The 27,139-nt window shown below is 45.0% G+C and overlaps 3 protein-coding genes across 3 annotated transcripts in view; 2 read left to right on the top strand and 1 right to left on the bottom strand.

The window, feature by feature from the left end:
- SLC26A3 (solute carrier family 26 member 3) overlaps nt 1-6,281 on the top strand; it is a gene marked incomplete at its 5' end in the record, with an annotated part of 31,366 nt that extends 25,085 nt beyond the window's left edge. The window contains 4 exons of the mRNA XM_081958436.1: nt 1,526-1,580; nt 3,064-3,212; nt 4,981-5,046; nt 6,248-6,281. Of these exons, the coding sequence (XP_081814562.1) occupies nt 1,526-1,580; nt 3,064-3,212; nt 4,981-5,046; nt 6,248-6,271 (294 nt within the window). The 3' untranslated portion in view covers nt 6,272-6,281. The remainder of the gene's footprint in view (nt 1-1,525; nt 1,581-3,063; nt 3,213-4,980; nt 5,047-6,247) is intronic.
- A 2,410-nt stretch (nt 6,282-8,691) lies between these two features.
- Nucleotides 8,692-25,012, bottom strand: CBLL1 (Cbl proto-oncogene like 1). The gene is made up of 6 exons (XM_081957555.1): nt 24,886-25,012; nt 17,156-17,320; nt 15,786-15,883; nt 14,122-14,205; nt 12,520-12,593; nt 8,692-10,176 (listed from the first exon to the last, which is right to left on the bottom strand). The coding sequence occupies exons 1-6, from the start codon at nt 24,896-24,898 to the stop codon at nt 9,135-9,137; spliced, it is 1,476 nt and encodes a 491-aa protein (XP_081813681.1). The 5' UTR covers nt 24,899-25,012; the 3' UTR covers nt 8,692-9,134.
- Nucleotides 25,013-26,302: 1,290 nt separating this feature from the next.
- DUS4L (dihydrouridine synthase 4 like) overlaps nt 26,303-27,139 on the top strand; it is a 28,071-nt gene continuing 27,234 nt past the window's right edge. The window contains exon 1 of the mRNA XM_081957130.1: nt 26,303-26,484. The gene's annotated coding sequence lies outside the window, so the exon portion shown is untranslated. The remainder of the gene's footprint in view (nt 26,485-27,139) is intronic.

Below are 27,139 nucleotides of genomic sequence, written 5' to 3'. Positions count from 1 at the left end.
AGGGAGGGAGGGAGGGAGGGAGGGAGATGATAGATAGATAGATGATAGATAGATAGATAGATAGATAGATAGATAGATAGATAGATAGATAGATAGATAGATAGATGCAGATGTAGATGTAGATATATAGATATATAGATATATAGATATACGTGGCAAGAGAGCTGCGTGGTGGGCTAGTGGTAGAGCTCTCACCTCACAATCAGGAGGCTGTAAATTTGGCAGATATTTTTTTCTCTAGGCACAAAGAGAAAATATTTGCTGCTAACTCCCCATAGGCATCGGGAAGGGCATTCGGCCAATAAATGATCTGATTCTACACCAATGGAAGGGATTACGTGTGTGTGTGTGTGTGTGTGTGTGTATGTGTGTGTAAACATACATATATATGAAATAAGCGCTTGGCCTTATTTTCGGGGAGGTCTTATTATTTTTGAGGTGCAGGAGGCGGTGAGCGTAGTCACCTCATGGCTGCTGCTGTGTTGCAATATTTTCGGGGAGGGCTTATTTTAGCACATGCGCTCAAAAGCCCGATTGGGCTTATTATCCAGGGAGGTCTTATTTTCAGAGAAAGCTATATCTATCATCTATCTATCTGTCCATCTGTCATCTATCTATCCATCTATCTATTTATCTATCTGTAATATATACCATATTTTTTGGAATATAAGGCACACCGGAGTATAAGACGCACAAAGATTTTGAAGAGGCAAATTTTTTTAAAAAAGGTTTTGCACTCTGCAGAGCTCCCAAAAACGGCTCATTTTTTGTCCAAAAAATGCTGTATTCAGTGTATATGACACACCCAGATTTTCATCCTCTTTTTTGAGGGAAAAAGGTGCGTCTTTTACTCCGAATAATACGGTAACCCTAACTCTGACCACTCAAAGTTACAGCAGCACTGAAAAAGTAACTTAGTACTGTTTTTCACACTTATGACCGTTGCAACATCCCCATAGTCACATGATGAAATTTCAGATGCTTGGCAACTGACTCATACTTATGACAGTTGCAGTGTCCTGGGGTTGTGCAATCACTTTTTGTGACCTTCCGACTAGCAAAGTCCATGGGAAAACCAGGTTCACTTAACAACTGTGTTACTAACAGCTGCAGGGATTCGCGTAACAACTGTTGGGAAGAAAGGTCATAAAATGGGGCAAAACTCACAGGACAAATGTTTCACTTAGCAACCAAAATGTTGGGCTCCATTGTGGTCGTACGTCGAGGACTACCTGTATGGGAGGAAAAAAATTATGTCTGTTTTATATGGATTTACTGTATAGAAATGCTCCGTTCCCATGTACAGTGGCATTTCAGTGTGCAGAATTTCTCCTACTATGAAACTCCCAAATCCCTCATTTTTGTCCTTAGAAGGTTATTTCTTGAAGTTATTGCATTCTGAGTTATTATTATTGTTATTATCATATTTATACAGTTATGATGCCAAATTATTACCATAATCTAAATTATTGTATACACCTTTGTCTGCCTAGAGTTAAATATCACCCATTCCTCTTTTTAACAGACTTTGAGAGAATTCATCCGGGTTGACGTAGAAGTCTACATTGTGGGCGCACACAGTAAGGCTTTTTCTTATTGACTTTGTGACCTCCTTAGAGATGCCCATGTGAGTGGCCTAGAGGGGGAGCTCTCGCCTCACAATCAGGAGGCTGTGAGTTCGATCCTAGGTAGAGGCAGATATTTCTCTCATGTTGAGAATGTATCTGCTGAACAAAACTCCACGTTGGTGACAGGAAAGGCATCCGGCCAGTAAACACTCAGCTCCATTCAGTTGCCCAGACTTAACCCCAATGCAAAGGATTATGGGGTCGTTAAAAGGAGATTATACAGATGCCCATGTAAAACAATACTCTGTATATTTGTGTGTGTGTATACTGTATGTGTGGGGGGCGGGTGCGGGGGGGTATGGTGTGGTCCGCCGACAGCCTGTGTACCTGGCAGCAGAGTTGGACAGTGAGGAGATTGGGGAGGAAGATGGGCCAGTCCTGGAGTCTGGGGAAGGCTAGGATGAGGGCTCTGCATCGTAGGCAGAGAGGGAGCCATGCCTCCAGAGTCGGACATCAGCAAGGCAGAGGAATATGGGGAGCCTGTTCCCAGTATGTGCATGCGCAGAGCTGCCAGAAGGGAAGAACAGTTAAGACAAAAGGGACGACTGGGGAGTAAGGCTGGGAGGTGATTGGCCCCTCCCATAGGATGTAAAGGAGGAGCAAAGGCACGTGCGTCTTTGCAGGAAGCAACTGTGTTCATTCTGGTCGGTTTAAACTCTGAAGCTCCGTTTTGACTCTTTGCTCCGTGTGGCCTTGCAAAGCTAATTGGCAATTAGGTCTTCGGCAGCATTTCAAGGGAGATAAAGATGGATGCTTATCAGCCTTATCCCGAAAGACTTTGGCGGCCTACTGTAGGACTCTTTACAAACTATTTGTGACTCACTACAGGGTGTGAATGAACATAATTCACAGGCTTTGAAATAAAAAGAGGGTTTTATGGGACTAAGCGTACGCATTTTACTATCTCAGGAAGCCTCGGTCAGAACAGTGTGTGTTTAAAAAGCTGCTTTAAAAATAGTAAATCATGGCACAAATGAGATACTGAATCCGGAAGTAAATGCGTGGCACAAATTAAATGATACAGATAGTCCCCCACATATGACCACAATTGAGTACAAAGTGTCTCTTCCTAAACAGAAGGGTTGTTAAGTGAGTTTTAGGCCATTTGCTTGTCAGACGGTCGCAAAAGGGGATCGCGTGAGCCTTGGACACAGCAACGGTCGTAAATACGAGTCAGTTGCCAAACGTCTGAATTTTGATCACCTGACCTGGCGGGTCGTAAGTGTGAAAAACAGTCATAAGTCCCTTTTTCTGGTGCCGTTTGTAAATTCCAGTGGCCGTTGAATGAATGGCTGGAAGTCAAAGAGTAGCTGTGCTGTTTAAGAAAAAGCTGCATCATTTTCTAGGCTTGTAATTCTGTTTCTCTCTCTCCCTCTCCCACTTTTGTTTTCCCTTCCCCTTCCCCCCACCCCAATCTACACCCCCACCCCAAAAGATGGTCTCCTGGAGAAGCTGCAGAGATGTGGATTTTTTGATGAGGAAATTAAGCCATCCATATTTTTCCTGACCATTCATGACGCGATTTTATATATATTGATGAAGAAGGACGAGATTTTCCACTCATCAAAATTCAAAGCCATTACGGTGAGGCTGTACATGCATTCGTGTATGTATGTATGTATGTATGTATGTATGTATGTATGTATGTATGTGTGTATGTATATACATACATACATACATACATACATACATACCAGGGATTGTAACACAAATACATATATGTATGTATGTATGTATGTATGTATGTATGTATGTATGTATGTATGTATTTGTGTTACAACCCCTGGTATACATACCTATTTCCCTGGCTCAACTGATAAGGAGGCGAGCCCGTGGCTTAGTGGCTAAGACTCCTGCCTAAGATATATACAGCCCGGGTTCAAATCCCAGTAAGGGTATGGCTAGCTGATGAGAGCTAATTAGCTCGAAATAGATCTATACTAGTCTCCCTTTATTTATTTACCAGTACAAATATAACATATATATATATATATATGAGAGTTTAAAATCATGTTTAAAATCATGCAGACTGGGAATATGAAAGCAAAAGCATCATTTAAGGATGACTGGAAGGTTGCAACCAAGTATTATCGGGATGAGGAGGACATATTGAGCCACGGTGGCGCAGTGGTTAGACTGCAGTACTGCAGGCTATTTCTGCTGCCTGCCGGCTGCCTGCAATTTGGCAGTTCAAATCTCACCAGGCTCAAGGTGGACTCAGCCTTCCGTCCTTCCGAAGTGGGTAAAATGAGGAGCCAGATTGTTGGGGACAAGAGGATGACTCTGTAAACCGCTTAGAGAGGGCTGTCAAGCACTGTAAGGTGGTGTATAAGTAAGTGCTATTGCTAGGAGGAACGCAGTGGCTCAGGGGCTAAGACGCTGAGCTTGTCGATCAGAAAGGTCGGCGGTTCGGCGGTTTGAATCCCTAGCGCCGCATAATGGAGTGAGCTCCCGTTCCTTGTCCCAGCTTCTGCCAACCAAGCAGTTTGAAAGCATGTAAAAAATGCAAGTAGAAAAATAGGAGCCACCTTTGGTGGGAAGGTAACAGCGTTCCGTGCGCCTTTGGTGTTTAGTCATGCCGGCCACATGACCAAGGAGACGACTTCGGACAGCGCTGGCTCTTCGGCTTTGAAACAGAGATGAGCATTGCCCCCTAGAGTCAGGAACGACTAGCATATACGTGCAAGGGGAACCTTTACCTTTTCCTCTATTGTTATTGCTATATTGGGATTTCTGTTTTCCCTTTAGACTTCCAAATTTTTACAAAATCTTGGACTTATGACCAGAATTGAACGAGACATTTATTATGTGAGCTTTGCCCCATGTTACGACCTTTCTTGCCACAGCTGTTAAGTGATTCTCTGCAATTGATCATTAGTAACCTGGTTGTTAAGTGAATCTGGATTCTCCACTGGCTTTGCCGGCCACAAAAAGGGATCACATGATCTTGGGATAAAGCGACGGTCATAAGTACGAATCACTTGCCAAGCGTCTGAATTTGGATCATATGACCATGGGGAAACTGCAAAGGTCGTAAGTGTGAAAAACAGTCCTAGGTCACCCTTGTAACTTCGGTCACTAAATGAACTGTTGCAAGTGGAAGACTACCTCTGTGGCTTTTTCTGGATTCAATTCATGTTGCACCATTTTTTTAAAAAAAATGTGGCTGCTATCTAAACCATTTCCAGCCATAATTTAGGGATCCAGGATGTCATGTAACGTAGTTGGTAATATAAGTAGTCCAACTGAGATTGCCGTAGGATTAATTAGCTATAAAACAACAGAGTTTGTTTTCTTTTAAATTAAAAGGAGAGAACCCATTGTTAACAGCAGAACGTTTATTCCATCACAGGATAATCAAAACAACAATCACTATATAATTAACACGCATGGAGGATTGCGCAACCGGGACCCAACGGTAAGGCTCTCTTCTCTATCATGAATATCACCAATGTTGTGGCTCGCCAGCGGAGCTGGTGACAGACTCAAGACAGTGAGGAGGTTGGGGAGGAAGATGGGCCAGTCCTGGAGTCTGGGGAAGGCTCTGAGGAGGGCTCTATGTCGGAGGCAGAGAGGGGGCCAGGGTCGTATGCCAGTTATCAGCTGCCTTCGGAGTTGGAGATCAGTGAGGCAGAAGAACAGCTGGAGCCTGTTGCCAATGTGCGCATGCGCAAAGCTCCGAGAAGGGAACAGCTGAGGAAGAAGAGCACAGGTGGACGGTGAATGGCCCCTCCCATACAGAATGAAGAAGAGCAAAAGGGGAGGAGACAATTAGTTCAATCCACCACTTACGTCCACAATTGAGCTGTTGTAAGCAAGACAGCCATTAAGTGAGTTACGCTCCATTTCATGACCTTCCTTGCCGCAGTTGTTAAGTGAATCACCGCAGTTGTTAAGTTAGTAACTTGGCTGTTAAGTGAATTGGGCTACCCCTTTGGATTTGCTTGTCAGATGGTCGCAAGAGGGGATCACACGACCCCGGGACTCGGCAATCATCATAAATGCGAATCAGTTGCCAAGCATCTGAATTTTGATCTTATGACTGTGGGGATGCTGCAACAGTCATAAGTGTGAAAAGGAATCCTAAGTCACATTTTCAGTGTCCTTGCAAGTTCGGACAGTCACTAAATGAACTGTCGGAAGTCGAGGACTGTATGTTTTTTTTTCTGAATCAAATTTGGTGATGGCTTCTGGTGACCACCTATTGGCATGTTTGTTATACATTGCCATGGTGAGGAAAGGTGGGGAGCGTATTCCATGCATACCTTCGGCTACAGTCGGATCTGAGATTACTACAGCAGGCTTCTGAGGGGTGCCCCTCGTTGGAAAATGTGATTTATGACACAGACTGAAGGGAGGGACAGAACAGGGGTAAAGTTCAGCCATAATTCAAATGAGGTTAGATTTGACTGCAGTATGGTATGGCCGAAATGGTGTTCCTAATAAATGACTGGTTTTCTTTTGAAACTTGGCTCGAGGCTCATGAATTAATTAGGGCATCTTTCGGAAACCTGACAGCCTCAGCTACCACCTCTTTTGGGGGCTATGGTATGAAAGTGGCTTGCTGTTACTTTAGTTCCTAAATAAAACACAAATGTTTGTTTGTTTGGTTCCCACAGGAATCCATAGAAACGAAATTGTAAAAAAAAAAAATGGCGAAGAACCACACCAGAGCGTGAAAAAGTGAAGAAAAGGAGAGAAATGTTGGTTTTCTAACAAGACTTCACATTGAGCGATGTCAGCGGTGAAGGCCTGTCCCTCCTGCAGGCACATGAGTCACATACACATATGTAGAAAAGAAGGCGGGACTTCAACTACACGCCATGCTTGTCTTCTAGCAGATTTTATTCCTTCCCCAGGCAGCCATTTTGGGCCATGTAACTTTTTAAAGAATCTCGTCTGTTTTACTTTTCTTTGTTTCTTAAAAAAAAAATGGTGTTTTTGTATTTTAACTTTTTTGGAATAAAATAGATTTTTTTTTTAAAAAAGGAAGCACTTAACCCAGCTGTACGTGCATAAAAACCTGTATATAAAATATTATATGAAAATCATGATCTCAAAGAACACCAATGTTTGCACTACACAAGATCAAATATCAATTTTACTGTATGTTCATACACTCTGCAGATGTTTATACGGTATATGTAAATTCTATGTATAGTTTGAAGATTGTACATTTCCATGCTGTAAATTATTTACATACTACATTTTTTTTCAATACTTTATATTTTATTGTGTAAATATTCTTTCCATAAAAGGTTTTTTTAAAGCTGCAACTATAAATAAAAGGCTTTATCTGTGGGTCCTCAACTTACATCCACAAACGGAAACCCCAATTTCCATTGCGAAGCAAGTTGGTTGTTAAGAGAATCACACCTGGTTTAAAGGCGATTTTTGCCACGCTTGTTAACCGAAACACTGAAGTTGTTAAGCAAATCACGAGGTCGTTAAATGAGTCTTGATTTGCCCCATTGATTTTGTTCGTCGGGAGTGCCCAAATTTTGATCACGTGACCTTGTGGCTGCTGTGACGGTCATAAGTGCGAGGCTCGGTTGCAAGGCAATTTTTTTTCAGGGCCATGGTAACTTTGAACCGTCGCTAAACGAATGTGGGTAAATTGAGGACTGCCTGTGCTTTGCTGATTATTTCAGCAAGTTGCAAACGCTATAAAATAATCATTTTGTTGTGGCCTGCTGACTGTCGGGATCAGCATCAAGGCAACCTGAGAGCTCCAAGCGGGAAGAGGGAGGGAGGGAGGGAGGGAGGGAGGGGGAGAGAGAGAGAGAGAGAGAGAGAGAGAGAGAGATGGAGGCTCGGCTGTCCATCAGCCCTCAGATGAAGTCAACAGCCGAAGGCAGAGGAGAGGAGAGCAGTGGAAATCTATGGGCCGGTCCTTGGGAAGGAAGAGCCTTAAGCTTAAAGAGCCTGGTCCTTATTTAGGTTTCCCAGCAACTAATACTTAAACAGATATACAAAGGAGTTGGGACAAGTGATCCGCCTAACCCCTCATATATTTACAAGGCAATCTTATACATCACAAGTTCTTCAAGATGGCAATACTTACACTTTACCAATAAGATTTGTAGTTCCAGGTTGAACAGTAGAGTCCTTGGTGCTCTGAGTTTGGTGGTTTTCTTGCAGACGTTTCATTACCCAACTAGGTAACATCATCATGATACATGAATTTTTGTGATCCACTATTTATGAAAATAGATTATAAGTATGCTGTAATTCATGGCTGGTTTTGACCGACAGGAACAATCGTGTTAATCTGCAGATATTAACTCCAGGTTTTTCCGTCTGCTTTAGCGCTCCTACTTGACTTGCATGAATCTAATCAAACGTAAAACCAAAAATAACCGAGGTGTTTGAATATAACATGTTGCTTCAATGCTTTATGATAAGGTAAAGGTTCCCCTCGCACGTATTTTTCTAGTGGTTCCTGACTCTAGGGGGCGGTGCTCATCTCCGTTTGAAAGCCGAAGGGCCCGCATTGTCCGAAGACGTCTCCTTGGTCATGAGGCCGGCATGACTCAACGCCGAAGGCGCACGGAACGCTGTTACCTTCCCACCCAAGGTGGTCCCTATTTTTTCTACTTGCATTTTTACGTGCTTTCGAACTGCTAGGTCGGCAGAAGCCGGGACAAGTTGGCTCATTGACTAAGACTCTGAGCTTGTCAATCAGAAAGGTCAGCAGTTCGGTGGTTCAAATCCCTAGCACCGCGTAACGGAGTGAGCTCCCGTTACTTGTCCCAGCTTCTGCCAACCTAGCAGTTATGAAATATAAATATGGTGATTTTCAACATGCGTTGGACCAATACAAAAGTCTGTTTTAACGACGCTTTGCCCTTATTTTTGAGAAATAATCAAAGGTTTCTCCTTAGAAATCTCATTTTTCCGGCTTGAAAAAACAGAAAAAACAGAAGTAACAGAAGAGACCTTGGAGGTCTCCTAGTCCAACCCCATGCTTAGAATAATAAGAATAAGAAAAGCACATCATTTCTCTTTACTCCTCAGTCTGCCCCAAACAAAAGGGATAACTCTCATGTAAACAAGCAAACAGTTTTGGACAATATTTTAAATTTAATTATACACGGGTTGACAAAAAAGTTTTAAGTGTCACAACGAAACTATCAGGTTTAACAAAAATACTTTAAAGTGGTACAGTAAGGGGTGTTCTCGGGAAGCCTTTATAAACATTTTTATAATCTCTGGGATAATTCAGCCCGACTAGGGCGACAAAGTTTTTTAAACGCTGCTCTTAGCTACGGAGCCATTCAGCTTTACAGGGTACCAGATGCCAAGAATCCTACAACCAAAGTTTTCTTTTTAAAAAAAGAAATAATTATTTAAGCTTTAAATCCCCCGAGAGCATTAGTCAGAAATTACTTTTTTCCCCCAATAAACAAAGCAAAAAGAGAAGAGAGTTCCTTAAACGGTCGGATTCATTAAAAGCTCAGAACTTTTATCCTTCTATCGTGTTTTAGTTCCGATCGTTAACTACTATCATTGATAGTACGGCCTGTATCTGGCTTGGTCGGGGTGATGCGGTCCCTGAAGGGGGGCTTGAGAAGGGGGACCTTGCATCCGCGGTGGTGGCGGTGGCCCCCTTGGAGCTGGCCACATGCCCGGGCTCATCCCCCCTGGCTGAGTGAACGGTGGGCTGAGAGTTCCTTGGTCTTCGTTGAATTTCGGCAGAGCGTTAGGGTTGTAATGGTGCGGAGGGGGAGCGTTGACATTAACCGGGGGACCGCCGTGCTGAGGCGGTGGCCCAGGCGGAGGGTGGTTCATGTAAGGGGGAAGTTGTCCAATTAGATGTCCGGGAGGCGGGGTGATAGGGGGAGGAGCGGAGGTCATCGGAGGGGGCGGGGCTTGGCTGTAAACCAAGTGAGGGGTACCGCCCCCCTGGGGAGGATGCTGCATGGGGTGGCTGATCGGAGGCGGAGGGGGAGGGGGAGGGGCATAGTGTTGCTGGGGTGGCATGATATGATGCGGGTGGGACACCACGGGCTGGGTCTGGTATTCGGGGTGATGGTGCGAAGGGGCCGGGGCAGGCGGGGGCGGTTCTCGGCCGCCGGAGCTGGAATCGTCCTGGATAGGCACAGTGATGAGATTGCTGTGCTTCCGGGTCGAGATGCGGAAAGTGTCTTGGTTGACAGGGCGAGGGGGAGGCGGCGCCATGGACATCTCGGCAGGGGAGCCCCGGATGTCGTCGTGGGGCTGGTTGTAATGCTCGTGGGGCACGTGCTGGAGCGGCGGCGGGGGCGGCATCATAATATGCTGCTTCGGCGGGAGGTGGCTCAGGTGATGCTTGTCGGGCGGCATGATGAACCGTTCCGGGATGTCAGCCGGAGGAGGAGCGATAGGAGGGTGGACGGGTTCCAGTGGAGGACGCGCCACTGGCTTGCCAGCTCTCATGTGCCGGTGGTTGATGTGAGCCTGCAGGTCTCTCTGAGACAAGTACGTTCTCTTGCACCCTTGCACGATGCTGCACATGAAGAGGGAGCCGCGGATGCACTGCTCGATTCGCTGCACCGGATCGTTACAGCTAGTTTGGAGAAAAGAAATGGGATTTAGAGACACCGCCGCTACTCAAATCAAACCAGAAGGGACAGCACAGTCCTCAATGACTACAAGTGGGGATCAGAATTTCCATTGCTACGCAATGCGGGAGTTGAGGAGTGCTCGATTTTACGGCCTTTTTTTTCAGCCATGGGGAATTGCTGTAGTTTACGTGGAACATGTGGTCATTAAGCGAATCCCTCTTCCCCCATGGACCCTGCTTGTGGGAAGCTAGCTGGATGTTGTAGTCCGCCAGCGGCCTGCGGAGCTGGACGCTGAGTCAAACTGTTAGGAGGTTGGGGAGTAACATGGGCCAGTCCTGGAGTCTGAGGAAGTCTCAGATGATAGCTCTGCGTCGGAAGCAGAGAGGAGGCCAGGGCCATCTGGGAGTTATGTACTGCCTCTGGAGTCTCCAGAGTTGGACATCAGCGAGGCAGAGGAACAGAGGGAGCGGAGCTGCCAGAAGGCAAGAACAGTTAAGATAAAAGGGGCGACTTGGGAGTAAGGCTTGGAGATGATTGGCCCCCCCATAAGACATAAAGGAGGAGCAAAGGCACATGAAAGTTGTAGGTTGTACTGGTCAGTTTAAATTCTGAAGTTCTGTTTTGACTCTGTGCTCCGTGTGGCCATGCAAAGCTAATTGGCAATTAGGTCTTTGGCAGCATTTCAAGGGAGATAAAAGTAGGTACTTATCAGCCTTGTCCCGAAAGACTTTGGCAAACTTCTGTCGGACTCTTTACAAACTATCTGTGACTCACTACGGGCTGTGAATGAACATAATTCAGAGCTGTTGAAATAAAAAGAGGGTTTTTGCGACTAAGCGTGTGCTTTTTACTGTCTCAGGAAGCCTAGGTAAGAACACTGGGAAAGTTGCAATTGGACATCACTTGACCCCCCAGGATGCTGGGAAAAGTGCCCAAATTTTGATCATGTGACTTGGGACGCTGTCACGGCTTACGTATGGGGAGCAATTTATTTTTGTCAGTGCCATTGTGACTTCAAACTGTGGCTAAATGAATGGTTGTAAGTCAAGGACTGCCTGTATGCAGGTAGTCCTCGACTTACAACAGTTTTATTTAGTGACCCTTCAAAGTTACAAGGGCACTGAACAATGAGGACCATTTTTCAGAGTTAGGACCTTGGCAGCATCCCCATGATCAAAAGTTAGAGGCTTGGCGACTCATCTTTATGACGGTTGCGATATCCCTGGGGTCATGAGGGTCATCCTTTTGGGACTTTTCACAAGCAAGATCAATGGGGAAGCCAGATTCACTTAACAACCGGGTAACTAACTTTATCAACTGCAGCGATTTACTTAACAATGGGGGCAAAGGTCGTAAAATGGGTCAAAACTCAATACGTTTCACTTAACAACAGAAACTTTGGACTCAATTGTAGTCGTAAATCGAGGGTTGCCTATATTCTTTAAGTACAATTACTGTGTTCCGTATTGGCTCTTGGTTCTGAGCTAGAGTTTGCACACTGAGCTGTTGGAGGTATAGGAAGATAATAAACAAACAGATTTTATCTACAACTAACTGATAACTCGGTGTTGCCCGGAACAAATCCCCTTTACCAGAGGGAGCCCCCTTGCTTTCTGCTTGTTTGTTTTTTAAAGAGCCATTCCCCCTTACCAGAGGGAGTAATCCCTTGTGGAGTACTGTGAAGCTGTTACCCTGGCAACTCCACTGTGCTGTACAGTAGAAGCCATTTTAAGGCACAACAGGCTGTATCTTAACAGAACTTGAATCCAAAATGCACACTATCACTGTCCAAAGGTACTGTGATTTGACACTATAGATATAATTCATTCCTTTTCATTTGAGCGGCCCAGGCGTTCCAGAGTTATGCTGGAACACACACACACACACACACACACACACACACACACACTGGGGGATGTTAGAGGTGTCTTATCCCTACAGTGTTTCCAGAGGGAACCAAGTTTGGTGGAAATTGCTCAAGGTGTTATGCTGGAACATACAAACACACACACAGCAATTTTTATACACAGTCTATAGATTCCATAACGCCATTGGGTCCACTGCACCACAGGATGATGATTATATTCCGATCATTTATCCAGTATAACTTGTTGTGGAGCAGGAGTCTCACTGTTATCAGCTAATCCTAAAATGAGAATTTCATTGCATTTGTCATCCAAATGCAAAGCAAATGGAATCCAATCACTAAACAACTTTTCTTCTTGGCTCCAGAAGAGACCCGATTCACACCGAAGGTTGCTGGGAGATGGAATTGGGCTGTAGCAAAGATCAGGAAAAAAAATGACAGATTATCTGTCACAAAAATGCCCTGCTAGAAAACTTACCCTGGACACATCTTGTCGCCTTTCTTCTCGTGTAAGAGAGCACACTCGTAGCAAAAAACGTGTTTGCAGGGTATCTATTAAAAGGGAAAATGGACAATTCTTTTAATTGCTTAAATAAATGGAAGGAATAAACGCTATGCTAAATCTGCCCTTTAAAAAAAACATTAAGAAAGTTTAGCAACTGAGAAGCAATGAATACAAATTAATAGTACCAAAACATTGTCAGGATGGATGCCCTAATTAAATCATGAGCCTAGACCCAAGCTTCAAAAGAAATCCATTTTTTTATTAGGAGCTTCATGGCTGCACGTTCCCAAGTGAAGCCAGCTTTGACCCCAGGTAATTTACGGCCTCAATTATGACCCTGTTTTACCTCAAAAATAATAAGACCTCCCCAAAAATAAGGCCAAGCGCTTATTTCGGGGGGGAGGTCAAACCCACGGTATTAAACTCAAGATTTAGGATTTCTGCCTTTAAAGGAGAATATTTGAAGCTCGGGTTGACATGAGGGGTCCTTGGTGCTCTCTGAGCTTGATGGCTTTCTTATAGACATTTCATTACCCAAGTAGGTAACATCATCCGTGCTAGAAGGGAATGGGATGTTCAAATGAGAGCAAACTCCGTACCCTTCTAGCACTTGATATTGTTACCTAGTTTGGTAATGAAACGTTTGCAAGAAAACAACGAAATTCAGAGACCACCAAAGACCCCTCATTTCTGCTTTTTGCTCCTCAAAGTGTTAAGAAACCACACCACTGATTTTTCAGTTCTTGTAGTTGGTTGTTGTGGCCCACCAGTGGAGCTGGCAGCCGATTCTGACAGTGAGGAGGTTGGGGAGGAACATGGGCCAGTCCTGAAGTCTGGGGAAGGCTCTGATGAGGGCTCTGTATCAGAGGCAGAGACGGGAAAGAGAACATCTGGTGGTGATCAGCTGCCTTTAGAGTCAGACATCACTGGGGCAGAAGAACAGCTGGAGCCTGTTCCCAGTGTGCGCATGCGCAGAGTTGCCAGACAAAGGGAACAGCTAAAGAACAAGGGACGACTTGGGAGTAAGTTCACAGGTGGACGGTGAATGGCCCCTCCCAGAGGAAATAAAAGAGGAGTGAAAGGGGAGTGGAGTTTGCAGGAGACAATTAGTTCGCTTAATTGGTCAGTGACTCTCTGAGACTCCTTGCCACGTTTTGCAGAGATCGTCCTGGCAGCTCTCCAAGCCAGAGAAGGTCTGTGACTGTAAATCCTCCCTTGAAAGACTTTGCTGGATGTGAATGAGCAGAATTCACAGTCAATTAATAAAAGGGGTTTTTTGTCAGGACTAGGAGTTTGCTTCATGCTCTTGGGAAGCCTAGGTGAGAACACAGGTGAGAACTGCAGAGACTACCAAAAGAAGGGTACTGAAAAGCCATAGACTTCAGGCTGCCGACTCCTTATTTAAAACAAACACAAAGCAGTTTGTGTGTGTCGACGTTCATCTCGCACAACATCCTGTCCAACAGAGCTTTGACCCATAGAAAGAATGTGGTACCATTTTTCAGAACGAAGAGACAGCATTCTACCATACGTGTATCAGGACTACGATGGAAGGCATCAAATCCTTTGACTTACCATGCGTCCATACATTTTAATGGGTAACCCACATTTGTCACAGAAATGGACCGGGGTGTCATCCTTCTCTCCGAGTAAATTTATCTATCAGAACACAAATATTTTATTTTCATTAGCTGATCATCACACCGTGCTTACGGAATGCATCTTTAGAAAACCCAATTTTGTTAAAACGTTCATCCTTTGCAAATTTTCTTAGGCTTTCGAAATATAAAATGGGAAGCAAAATGAAAGTAAAGGAATAGTAAGGGAGGCGAAGGGGAAGAGGAAAAAAGGGAAGGGGAAAAGGGGAAAGAAAAAGAAAAGTATCTATGGAGATTCTCAGTCATCCAGGCCATAGTTGTCCCAGAGGGGTTTTTTCAAGAGGCAACTGGATTTTCTGGGTTTCTTTGAAGACTTTTCCCTTCTCATCCAGCTCTGAAGAAGCTTCTTGAATGAGAAGCGAAATGTCTTCAAAGAAAAAACAGAAAGTCCAGTTGTTTCTTGAAAAAGCACCTTTGGGAAAAAAGAAGAGCATGGACTCCCAAATCTTTTTAGCGCAGAAAAATAAAATAACATTTCAGCCTCAACTTTTTACTTTTACATAGTAATGCTTAGTAGCCATTTCTATAACTACCGTGTTTCCACGAAAATAAGACAGGGTCTTATTTTCTTTTGACCCCCCAAAATAAGCGCTTGGCCTTATTTTCGGGGAGGTATTATTTTTGAGGTGCAGGAGGGGGCGGGGAGCCTGGTCACCTCATGGCTGCTGCTGTGTTGCAATATTTTCGGGGAGGGCTTATTTTAGCGCATACGCTCAAAACTCCCTGATTGGGCTTATTATCCAGGGAGGTCTTATATTCATGGAAACAGGGTAGATGTTCTTAAATTTTTCTTTTTAATTTTTAAACCTTTATTGAAAATTAAAAAAAAAAAACTTTAAAATACAAATACCTTTAAAATAGTTTTGTATAAGTTACAATCCTTTTTGACAGTACTAACATAACCATTTGTTATTCAAATACATTTTTATACATTCCTAATTATTCCTGCATCGATACATCTCTGTTTCTAAGCTGTACATTTCATGTTCCTATTATTTAGCCATTGATACCAGTTTTCCCAAACCGTATAATATTCTGAGTCTTCCTTGTCCCTTAACTCCAATGTGAGTTTATCTATCTCTGCGCAATCAAAAATATTTTAGATTATCAAAGAGTCTGTCGGCATGGTATCGCTTTTCCAACTATTCTCGCTGCTGTAATTATAAGCAAGATTAAATATTTTATCTCTTTCGTATACTTTCCCTTAATAATCCCCAGAAGGAACAATTCCTTCTTTGAACTGTATCTGGGTGTTTGTGATTTCCTGTAACCATTTTTGTATTTCGGCCCAATGTTTTTTAGCTGTCAGGCATAACCGCCAGGCACGAAAGAAAGTATCCTGCGCCTGTTTACACTTACAATAATTTGGATTTAAATTTGGATACATTTTTGCCAATCTCGTGGCAATTAAATCAAACAATTAAAATTTTCAATATTGTTTTGTTAGATCACTACTGCACGTTTATCAACATACAACTCCCATTGTTTTTTTTTTTTTAAAGGTAGCAAACTCCTGTTGAAAATAATCTGATTTTTTGTAAGCAAGCTAACATGTATTTAACATTGAGTCAATTCCCATACCTTGAAATCCCAGAAGAGGTGTCCGGGGAATCTTCTCTGGTTACTAAACACATCTGCTCCTTTGCACTCGTATCGTTCTTCTTCACCGTAGTCAAACTCTTATGGAAAACAAAGTCCAAACAAAAATGTTGGCATTAGCTCTCACCCTGATAGGTAAAATACAAATCTAAAAATTAATTTGAATTTAACTGTAGGAATTGCACGGCAAATTCAGGAAAAATAGACCAAAACAACTGAAGTGTTTTCTCCATAATGAAAAATACATGCTAAATGAAACAAATGAAATATTTAAAAGGTATGATAGTTATGTAAGTTACCTACAAGCATATCTACATTATATTAAAGTAACCAGAATATCTTTACAATCCTTAAGGAATGTCATAACTTTTGAACACTCCTAACGTTTGCAAAATTTAAAGTTGAAAAATTGGACACGCCCTATAAAATGGGTAGAGTTATCATCAATAGAAGTAAAAGGCTAATGGCAACCATATTTGAAAGACGGTGTGTAAGTGCGGGCAGTCCTCATTTAGCAACTACAATTAAGACTGGCAGTGAAGTGGTTGCTAAGTGAAACCATTAATTGGGGTTCTGATCTAAACTTCTGCTTTTCCTTTGCTTACAAACCTGCAAAGATTGTACATGTGAGAGCTGGTTGCAAAGGTATTTTTTTTCATCACCAGTCCTAGCTGTGAACGGTCACTAACCAAGTCAGTCACTAAACATAAGACTGCTTGTACCTATGTGAATGCTAACTAAAGTAGGAGAATTACCTGCTGAACTGAGGTGAGCTTGCCTGTTTTAGCAGGGCTTTTTAACAACAAGAGGAGGTGTCTCTAAAAGACCATTCTGTTATAAAGGCATCACAACACACATAACATATACAGGTAGTCCTCGACTTACAACGGTTTGCTTAAGTGACCGTTGGAAGTTACAGAAGCACTGGAAAAAATGGACTTAGGACTATTTTTCACACTTATGACCATTGCAGATGCCCATGGTCACGTGACTTCCTTTTGGATGCTTGACAACAGATCCACATTTATGACAGTTGCAGTGTCTGTGTTGTGACCTCCTGACAAGCGAAGTCAACGGGAAAGCCAGATTCACTTAACAACTGCAGTGATTCACTTAACAAACGTGGTAAGGAAAGTCGTAAAACGGGGCTGAAACTCGCATAACAACTTTCTCAACCGAGCAACATAGATTTTGGGCTCAATGCTGGTCGTAGGTTGAGGACTGCCTGTACACACACGGAGAGACAGAGGATTCTACTCTTTGTATTCATCTTTAGCTGAAAAGTCTATCCGTCTCTTCAGAAAAACCGCGAGTGGACGGCAGAAAACGCAACGTTGCCCGAATCGGTTTACCTTCTTCACCAGCCTTGGAAGGGACCCTGTTCATATTTCTTGTGGGCCGAGGTGGGGTCGGCTTGGCTTTGATGGTCTGTTTGGAGATCAGCTTTATCGGAATGCGCCGACGCACATCGAGACCGCCCAAAGTCCCGGCACTGTTTGTCCCTTGCAAGTCATTGTCTGCACAAAACAAACAAAAAGAAAGAAATGGCACACAGAACACAATCACAAGTGGCATTCAGCCGGTTCGGACCGGTTCATCCAAACTGCTAGTTGAAATCGCGGGTGGTCCCGCCCCCCGACCTGGCTCTATGCCGTCCTATTTAGGCACGTTTTCCAGGCACATGCATGCGTGCAAGCCGCAAGCGCGAGCAAAGCACATGCGCGGACGGCCGTGCACTTGCGTCGACGGGGTACGACACGCACACTCACATTTCCGAGCTGGTAGGGAAAGTAAGTGTATACCACCCCTGAACACAATTTGCAAGTTTCCATTTCCCCAGGCCCAATATAATAACTGGAACCTCTTCACAAGTCTATCGAATGTTTTACAACCTAATCGCAGCTTACCGTATTTTTTGGACTATAAGACGCACCGGTGTATAAGACGCAACAAGATTTCGAAGAGGTAAGAAAGAAAAAAAAGGTTTTTGTCCTCCCCGGCACCCAGGAACACTCTGCAGGCTGTAGCAGGGGTGGGGGAAGGCAAAAACGCCCCCGTTTTTCACCAAAATGGGAGCATTTTCCCTTCCCCCAGCCCTGTTGAAACCTGCAGTGTGCTTCTGGGGGGTGGGGGAAGGCAAAAGCACCCCCGTTTTTGCACAAAACGGCCCATTTTTCACACAAATGGGATGCGGGGGCGTGGCTTTGGGAGGCCAAAAATGGCTGTATTCGGTGTATAAGACGCACCAACATTTCCACGCCCCTTGGGGGGGGGGTGTCTTATACTCCAAAAAATACGGTAGTTTTTGGACACTGTCCTTTAATTGTAGAAACAGGAGGATGTGTAGGACCACACTTCCCCATGGTCACATGATCAACAGGGTCACATGATCAACGTTTGGATGCTTGGCAACTGACTCATAGTTATGACGGTCCCGGTGATCCCTTTTGGCGCCCTTCTGACCAGCAAAGTCAAGGGGGAAGCCAGATTCACTTAACAACCAGGTTACTAACATATCAACTGCGGCGATTCACTTAACAGGTGGCAAGAAATGTCGTATAAAATGGGGCAAAGCTCACTGAGCAAAAAGGTTTGGGCTGAATCGCGGTCGTAAGCCGAGGACTACCTGAACTTATAACCTCACTCGCTCTGATTCGCGCTCAGCTCTTCCAGTCGCTTTCTCCTGTTTGCCATCTCTCTTGGTTCGCAAAGCACACTGCACAATTTTAGACTGTAAGTTTCTCTGATTCCTGTACAGAAGTCATTGTTTCATTATTCCATTTGCACTCAAGCACTTTTTCCACCTACTATTGATCCCTACACAAAATACAACCCACAAACTAACAATTATCCTCCTTTTCCGCGTAAAATAACACAGCCCGGTGAACAAACTGCCCTTTACTTTCCAGAACCGTTCAGAAGCAAAAAGAAAACGTCGAGGGTGCTTTTTAAGCAAGTATAAAAGTTATTCCTGTTCAAGAGGGATAAGAAACCTATCTATTAATAAAGTCTATTTCGGCATAAATACAGCCCAAACTCCAAAAGAAAGTTAAGCCCTAAAACAGTGGTGCCTAACCTTTTCTGGACCGAGTACCCAAAGAGTGCATGCATCCAACCCCCCCCCTCCCCTCCCGCACACCTGAGAGACCTGAAGGCCAGCTGACCGGCGGGAGGCATGCGCACATGCACTTCGGAGCTGAACTGGGGCAACGGCTCGCGTGCCATCAGAGAGAGTGCTGTGGCATGCGTGCCATAGGTTCTCCATCACAGCCCTAAAACCTAACACTAGTACTATATATGGGAACATATATGCTGTGGATCAAAACCACTGAGAATTTAATTCATGACATGCGCTAGCCAATCATAAGGGATTTTCACCCCAGAGGACCCTAAAAATTCCTCACAGTTTTAAATAGATATTATATTCTCGAAGCAGTCCATCAATAACAGCAACAGAGCAGGAATCCCTACTGCTGCAAGTAAGCTTATCAAAGTGACTAGATAAACAAATAAGTATAAGTATAATCTTTATTGTCATTGTACTTAAATACAACGAAATTGGTTTTTAACTTCACTGGTGCAAAATTATAACAGAAACGAAAAAAGAAAGAAAAAGGAGAAAAAAAAAACCTGGCGTGTGCATGGAGTGATTGTGGTTGTCTTTAAAAGCCTCACAGCCCAAGGATAGAAACTATCTTTAAACCTGTTTGTTCGGCTGGCTATACTTTGATGTCTTCTGCCCGATGGTCGAACTGCAAAGGGACACTGACCAGGGTGTGAATCACCTCTGAGCATCTTCCTTACTCTGCTAAAGCAGCGAGATCTGGCGATGTCATCTGGGGGGGTCAGAGGGCAACCAATGGTTTCTTATGCCGAATTGACCTCTCTCTGTAGGGCCTTCCTGTCCGCAGCTGTTAAACCGCTGCGGACTTCCTGTCCGCAGCTGTTAAACTCTAACGCAATATGTGAGGACACTTTCTATGGTGGACTGATAGAAAGAGGTCATCAGCCGTGGTTCCACCTGATTTTTTCGCAGGACTCTAAGGAAATGAAGTCTCTGTTGGGCCTTTCCAATCACCAGTTGTTGTTTTTTTAACCTGCTACAGTAAAAACAGCAGCAAATGGGAAATGACTAGCCTAATAACATGATCACACACACACCCCAACAAATATTACTGTATGTTGTTGTTAGTTGCGAAGTCATCTCCGACCGATCGCAACCCCATGGACAATGTTCCCCCAGGCCTTCCTGTCCTCTACCATCCTCTGGAGTCCATTTAAACTCACGCCGACTGCTTCAGTGACTCCATCCATCCACCTCCTTCTCTGCTGTCCCCTTCTTCTTTTGCCCTCCTCCATCCTTCCCAGCATGAGGCTCTTCTCCAGTGAGTCCTTCCTTCTCATCAGGTGGCCAAAGGATTTGAGTTTCCTGTTTAGGATCTGGCCTTCTAAAGAGCAGTCTGGGTTGATCTCCTCTAGCACTGACCGGTTGGATGGCCTTGCAGTCCAAGGGACTCGCAGGAGTCTTCTCCAGCACCAGAGTTCAAAGGCCTCCATTCTTTGGCGCTCGCACCAAATTGTATAATGCTTTAATTTTTAAGGTATCAGATTCTTGACCTGTTTTGATGAAACAGATTAACAGGCCTATCCCTCTGGAAACTATTAAAACTCGTTATTAACTATTACTGGAAAGCAAAGAAATACTAAACTCACATCAACTTCAAACAAAACAATATTACACACAAAAAAAGACCAAACTAAACAGTATTAAAATTCTAACACAGTGTTTAAACCGGGGGGGGGGGGGGGGGTGTTGCCCTGGTGCCAGACATTAAAAGCAGCTCTAGGAAGCGAGTTTTCTTAAGTTCTTCATAAGCCTTCCAAATAAAGTTTAGCAATGAAAGATTTCTCTCTTGCACAATCATTTGCCAACCTGTATTGTCTAGGGGTTACCTGAAATTGTAGGCTTCGTTATTAGCATTTTAAAGAGATGATGTTAGCACAGCTGTCTTTTCTAACTTTAGGAAAGCATGTTCTTCTCGTCTGAGTCAAGGCGATTGCTTTTGGTATGTGAGAACTTGTTTGTCTGGCAATTAAACGACAGAAAGCACATTCTGAAATGTCCTTGAACACACTTGCAAGAAACCAACCCGGCTGGGAAAGAGAGCAAGGTCAACGCACAAATTTGCCACTCCTGGAAGTTATCTAGAGTCAATGTTTACTATTGTTCAAACCTCACGTGTAACCAATGCCTCCTTGATCTGTTGCTTTCCTGAGCTGTCGCAGATGCCAAACGCATCATTTGTTTCTGTACTCTCTATTCAGCCTCCCTAAATAAATACTTTTTTTTTTTTTTGCTTTGCCTGAACTACTTGGTCATTTGTATTCAGGGTAGGCAAAAAAAAAGCAGCCCTCAATGCAAAAGTAACAATTGTTTCCTCTCCCAAATTCTGAGCATTAGGTCTTCAGTGCCCACACAAACTCGGTTGCCCACGTTTTGTAGGCAACACAACATGTGATGCCCACCGGAGGTGTTTCAAGTGGTATTATGGCCACTTATGGAAACCGTGGATCAAACTCATCTGATAGGACAGTGACGGCTAAGCTTTTTGCCGTTGCGTGCCAAAATGCAGTGATAATGCATCCACGTCCCTCCGCCGCCCCACCCCACCCCCTCCCCATGCATGTGCACATGGCCTCCCCGCACCCCTTCCCTACGCATGAGTGCATGACTCCTCTCATGTGCCTCATGCATGTGCGCATGAGCCCCCGCCCCCAGCATGCGCGGACGTCTCCTGCATGCACCCCCACCATCCATGCATGTGTGGCAGAGACCCAAAACCCAGCTGGCCGGCGGGAGGCGTGCACGCATGAGCGGTGGAGCTGAGATGGGGCGATGGCTCGCGTGCCCGCAGAGAGGGCTCTGCGTGCCACCTGTGGCACATGTGCCAACACGGTGATAGGAGCGTGTTGGAGAAAACAGGAAGAAGGGTGATGGGTCTTTTGGCACCGAGGAGCAGATTGTGATGCTCTAAAATCGAGACGAAGGGAGCAAGCCAGGGTAAAGAAAGCAAGCAAATCAGAGAGCGCCTTTCCTTCCAACTTTCCCCATAAGGGGCAGCTCTGCGGAGCAGGTGAATCTCTTCCAAGTACAGGTAGTCCTCGACTTACAACAATTCATTGAATGACCATTCGAAATTACAACAGCACTGAAAAGAGTGGCTAGTGACCGGTTTTTCACACTTCACAGCAACATCCCCCCCCCAGTCACGTGATCAAAATCCGGACCCTCGGCAACAGGCATGTATTTATGACGGTTGCACCCACCCAGGGGCCGTGGGAAGACTGTTTGTAACTTTCCCAGCCGGCTTCCGATAACCAAAGTCAATGGGGGAAGCCAGATTCCCTTCCCGACCCCACGATTCACTGAACAACGGGAGCGATTCGCCTAAGCACTGTAGCAAAAAGGTCACAAAATGGGGCACAACGCGCTTCGGCGTCTCGCTTAGCAACGGAAATTTGGGACTGCGCCGTGATCTTAGGTCAAGGACTACATGTCGGGGATTCTCAACCTTGGCAATTTTTAGAAGCGGGGACCTCAGAGACTAAAACATATGACGAACGGTTGCAGGAATTGGGCATGTCAAGCTTCATGAAAAGGAGGACTAGGCTGATATGACGGGAGTGTTCTAATATTTGAGGGGCTGCCACAAGGAAGGGAGGCGGGGTCATCCTGTTCTCCAGAGCCTGAAGCCAAGACAAGAAACAATGGGTGGAAACTAACCAAGGAGAGAAGCAACCTAGAACTAAGGAGAAATTCCCTAACTGTGAGAACAATTAACCAGGGGAACATCTTGCCACTGGAAGTTGTGAATGCTCCAACACTGGAAGTTTTTAAGAAGAGATTGGACAATCATTGGAATGGTATAGGATCTCCTGCAAGGTCCCTTCCAGCTTTACTCTGATTGATTGATTGAATTTCACTGGAGATTTTAAAGAAGAGACCGGACAGCCGCTTGTCTCAAATTCTACAGGGTCTCCTGTTCGAGCGAGGGGAGGGGGGGTTGGACTAGAGCAGGGGTCCCCCACCTTTCGGACCTCAGGGACCCCTACATTCATAATTTTAAATCCCGCTGACCACTAATATGATCTGCCTAATGATGGGCTGGGTGGGCTTGGCCAACTTGTTATCATTCATTTCAAGGGGCGCATCGCCAGCCTCTACTTGCCCCTCCACTCCCAGCCACTCCTCGCCTTCCTGCCCTGGCTCCTTAGGGCCCCAACCGAAAGCAGTTGCTGGAGCTAAGCAGCCACCAAGAGAAAGAGTTGGCAAAACAGCTCAGTTCAAATTGGATCTGGCCGAGAAGGAGGCTCAACAGAAGCACCTCACTGAGAACTAGGAGCATAGGCTTTCCAAGCAGATGGAAGACCTGCGGGAGTTCAAGGCCAGGTGCGGGCGCCTGGAAGCTCAGTGGGCTGAGATGGTCAGCCAGTTCCAGGCCATGATGCAGTCCCACTGGAACGAGGCCCTCCGGCTCTTTGCCACCAGCGGCGCTTCCCTCCAGCCTTCGGCCAAAGCCCCCCACCAGGAGGCTGAAGCAGACCCCAAGACAGAATCTCTGCCCCCCTCCGACCCACACAAAAAGACCCCGATGGGGAGACTCTCTGCAGCAACACAAGCATTCATTGCACGTATCTGGCCCAGGAGCTGTAGTTTGACGACTCCTGATTTAGTGCAGTATAAAAATGCAAATAATTTTTCTGCACACCACCAAAATTTTCTCACGTGCCACCAGTGGTCCATGGACCACTCATTGGTGACTGCTGGACTAGAAGACCTCCAAGGTCCCTTCCAGTTTTATTCTGATTGATTGATTGATTGAATGAATTAATTTCACTGGAGATTTTTAAGAAGAGACTGGACAGCTACGTGTCTCCAGTACTATAGGGTCTCCTGCTTGAGCAGGGGGCTGGACTAGAAGACCTCCAAGGTCCCTTCCAGTTTTATTCTGATTGATGGATGGATGGATGGATGATTGAATTTCACTGGGGGCTTTTAAGAAGAGACAGGACAGCCACTTATCTCAAATTGTACAGAATCTCCTGCTTCAGCAGGGGGCTAGACTAGAGGACCTCCAAGGTCCCTTCCTGCTCCATTCTGATTGATTGATTAAATTTCACTGGAGGTTTTTAAGGAGACTGGACAGCCACTTGTCTCAAACTGCATAGAATCTCTTGCTTGAGCAAGGGGCTGGACTAGAGGACCTCCAAGTTCCCAGCTCTATTCAAATTGCTTGATTAAATTTCACTGGAGATTTTTAAGAAGAGACTGGACAGCTATTTGTCTCCAGTAGTATAGAATCTCCGGCTTGAGCAGGGGGCTGGACTAGAAGACCTCCAAGGTCCCTTCCTGCTCCATTCTGATTGATTGACTGATTTGTCGACCTCTAAAGTCCCTTCCAGTTTTATTCTGACTGATGGATGGATGGATAGATGATTGAATTTCACTGGAGGCTTTTAAGAAGAGGCTGTGCAGCCACTTGTCTCAAACTGCATAGAATCTCCTGCTTGAGCAAGGGGCTGGACTAGAGGACCTCCAAGGTCCCTTCCAGCTCCATTCTGATTGGCTCCCCAGCCAGCATGGGGGATTCTGGGAGCTGCAGTCAGCCCCTAGTGGCCAGAGGGGAGAAGCACCCAAGAAAACGGGGGAGGCGCCAAAGGGCCTGTCAAAAAAGAGGCTGAAGGGAAGCAAGACCGTCTATGGCCCAGCCCTCTCTCGGGCCAACCAAGCCTGGGAAGGGAAGAGGAACTCAAACGAAGCCAGGCCGCGAGGGACGAGGGTTGGGGGATCCCCAGCACTGACACCACCCGACGAGTCGGCTTCCCAGAAGGAAAAAGGCCTCTTGGGCCCATCCGGAGCCAGGCCGAGGTAGGCCGCACTCGGCTCCGGCGGCCTCCCCGCCTCAGCGCGCGCCTCAAACCCCGCGCCATCCCCCGCTCGGAAGTCGAACCCGGGCGGCCCGGGACGACGGAGCGCGGCCGGCTGGGTTTCAACGGAGCTCCCCGCATCTTCCCCGCTCACCATTGTGGTCCATGGTTCGGCCTAGGGCACTCTGGGACCGGAAGTCGCTCGCGCCGACGGGGGTGGGCGTGACCGGAAGTTGACGGCCCGCGGATGAAGGAACGGCGGAGCAGAGAAAGAAAGAGAGAGAGAGAGAGACGCAGCGGAGTCGCTTTCTGAGGGATACGGCGCTTCCGAGTTCCTTGAAGAGAATTTTGCGCCTGCGCACTAGAAGAACTTGACAGAGTGGTTCCTTGACAGGAGTTGGTCTCCTCCAACCTTGGCAATTTTGAGCCTGGAGGACTTCAGTTCCCAGAATTCTCCAGCCAGCAAATTTTTTGCGCGCCGAAAGCACACACACCCCTCCCGTAACACATAATTCTAACTTTACTCAATAAGTGAATCCTACTCAAGTGGAGGAGGCTTACAAGGCCATTGACTTGGTTTAAACAAGGTTCAAATTGCCCCCATTAAAAATCAAATTGCCCCCCGTGGAATGTGGGTCCGACGTTGGGAACCATTGATCTAGAGAGAAAAAGAAAATTGAAGGCTATATATATATTCTCTATCTATCTATCTTTGTCTGTCTGTCTGTCTATTTTATCTATCGAGCTCACCTATGTATCATCTATATTGGCCATCAATTTATTATCTATCATCTATCAATTTCATCTCTCGATCTTATCTGTATCTATATCATCTATCAATATATTATCTATTTCATCTATCCCATCTGTCTATCAATTTCATTATCAATCTTATCTTTCATCTATCTACATATCTATCATCCATCAATGTACTATCTATCATCTATTTCATCTATCTCATCTACCTATCTACCTATCTATCCATCATCTATCAATTTCATCTATCAATCTCATCTGTATCTATATCTATCATCCATCAATGTATTATCTATCATCTATTTCATCTATCTCCTCTACCTATCTATCTACCTATCTATCTGTCTGTCTATCATCTATCAATTTCATCTATCGATCTCATCGGTATCTATATCATCCATTAATTTATTATCTATCATCTATTTCATCTATCCCATCTATCTATCTATCAATTTCATTATCAATCTCATCTATGTATAATCTATATATCATCCATCAATGCATTATCTATTATCTATCCTCCTATCTATCTATCTATCTATCTATCTATCTATCTATCTATCTATCTATCTATCTATCTATCATCTATCGTATAGTTCTTGGAAGAAAGGAGGGATGGATAAATGCATAATATTGCAAATGGCAATAATCCTTGCAAAAATCTTTGCACCCCCCCCCCGGCCCGGTCCTGTGCAAAAACTCCATGCACGCTTTCCGATGGCTGCAGCTCAAACAGCAAAATCCCGACTTTTAGGACTCATTCAGACAAGCCTCGTGGCCACTCCCACCCCGGAAGAGAGGGAAGCAATCCTGGGCGAAGAAGAGAACTCGGAAGTCAAGACAGCTCGTGTGAATCTGCTTTTCCCGATCGGCCAAAGCGGCAGCAATTCAACGGGACCTTCCGTGGGGCTATAAAATTAAGAGCAAGCTGGGATCTCTTCCTTGCGCGGGAATTCAGGATCAGGCGCTGTCCAACAGGGCGCATTTTCAGCAAAGAGCTGCAAAGAAGGCGAGACGGGGAGATTTCTTTGGTTTTTAGCAGAAGTTAAGGTCGCGCATCCCTTTGCGCAGTAGTTTTGTTATTTATTCTCTTAAATTGGGGCAAATGCTGCGTCTCTTTTCTCTCTACCGCGCAGGCAGATTTTTTGGGGGGGAGATGGGATGAGAATAAGTAGTTAAGGCAGCCTTTTGCATCCGTGGGTATTGTTCGCGTGTGAGTACGGCACTGGTGATAATGCAGAGGTTGGAGGTTGCAAAAAGATGCCCGCGGAGATGTCATTACCTCTGTTGCTGTTGTTGCTTTTTTCAAAAGAAAGAGGGGAGAAAAGAGAGAAAGGGGGAGGGTCAAGAAAGAAGAATATAAATTGCAAGCGGATGATTTGGTGTTTGTTATGGAGGATCCAATAGAAACAGGGCCAAAACGAGTGGAAGTCATAGAAGAAAATGGAGAAGCAAGTGAGCTTGAAGATTCATAAAGACAAAAAAAAAAGGGTGAAAAATACGACAGAAAAACAGAGTTTCTTCGTCAGACGGCTCCTAGGGGGCTGAGTTTGCAGCCATCAGAATCAAACTCGAGAGTGTGAACGTTCAGCATATAATCAAGGAGATGGCGATGGAAATTAAGGAAATTGTTCTTACGTCCTCTTCTTCAA

This window comes from Natrix helvetica (genome assembly GCF_964273705.1).
Source record: "Natrix helvetica genome assembly, chromosome: 6".
In the NCBI taxonomy this organism is placed as follows: Eukaryota; Metazoa; Chordata; class Lepidosauria; order Squamata; family Natricidae; genus Natrix; species Natrix helvetica.
The sequence above is the reverse complement of the archived record's forward strand: the minus strand, read 5'-3'. Positions and strand labels throughout refer to the sequence as shown.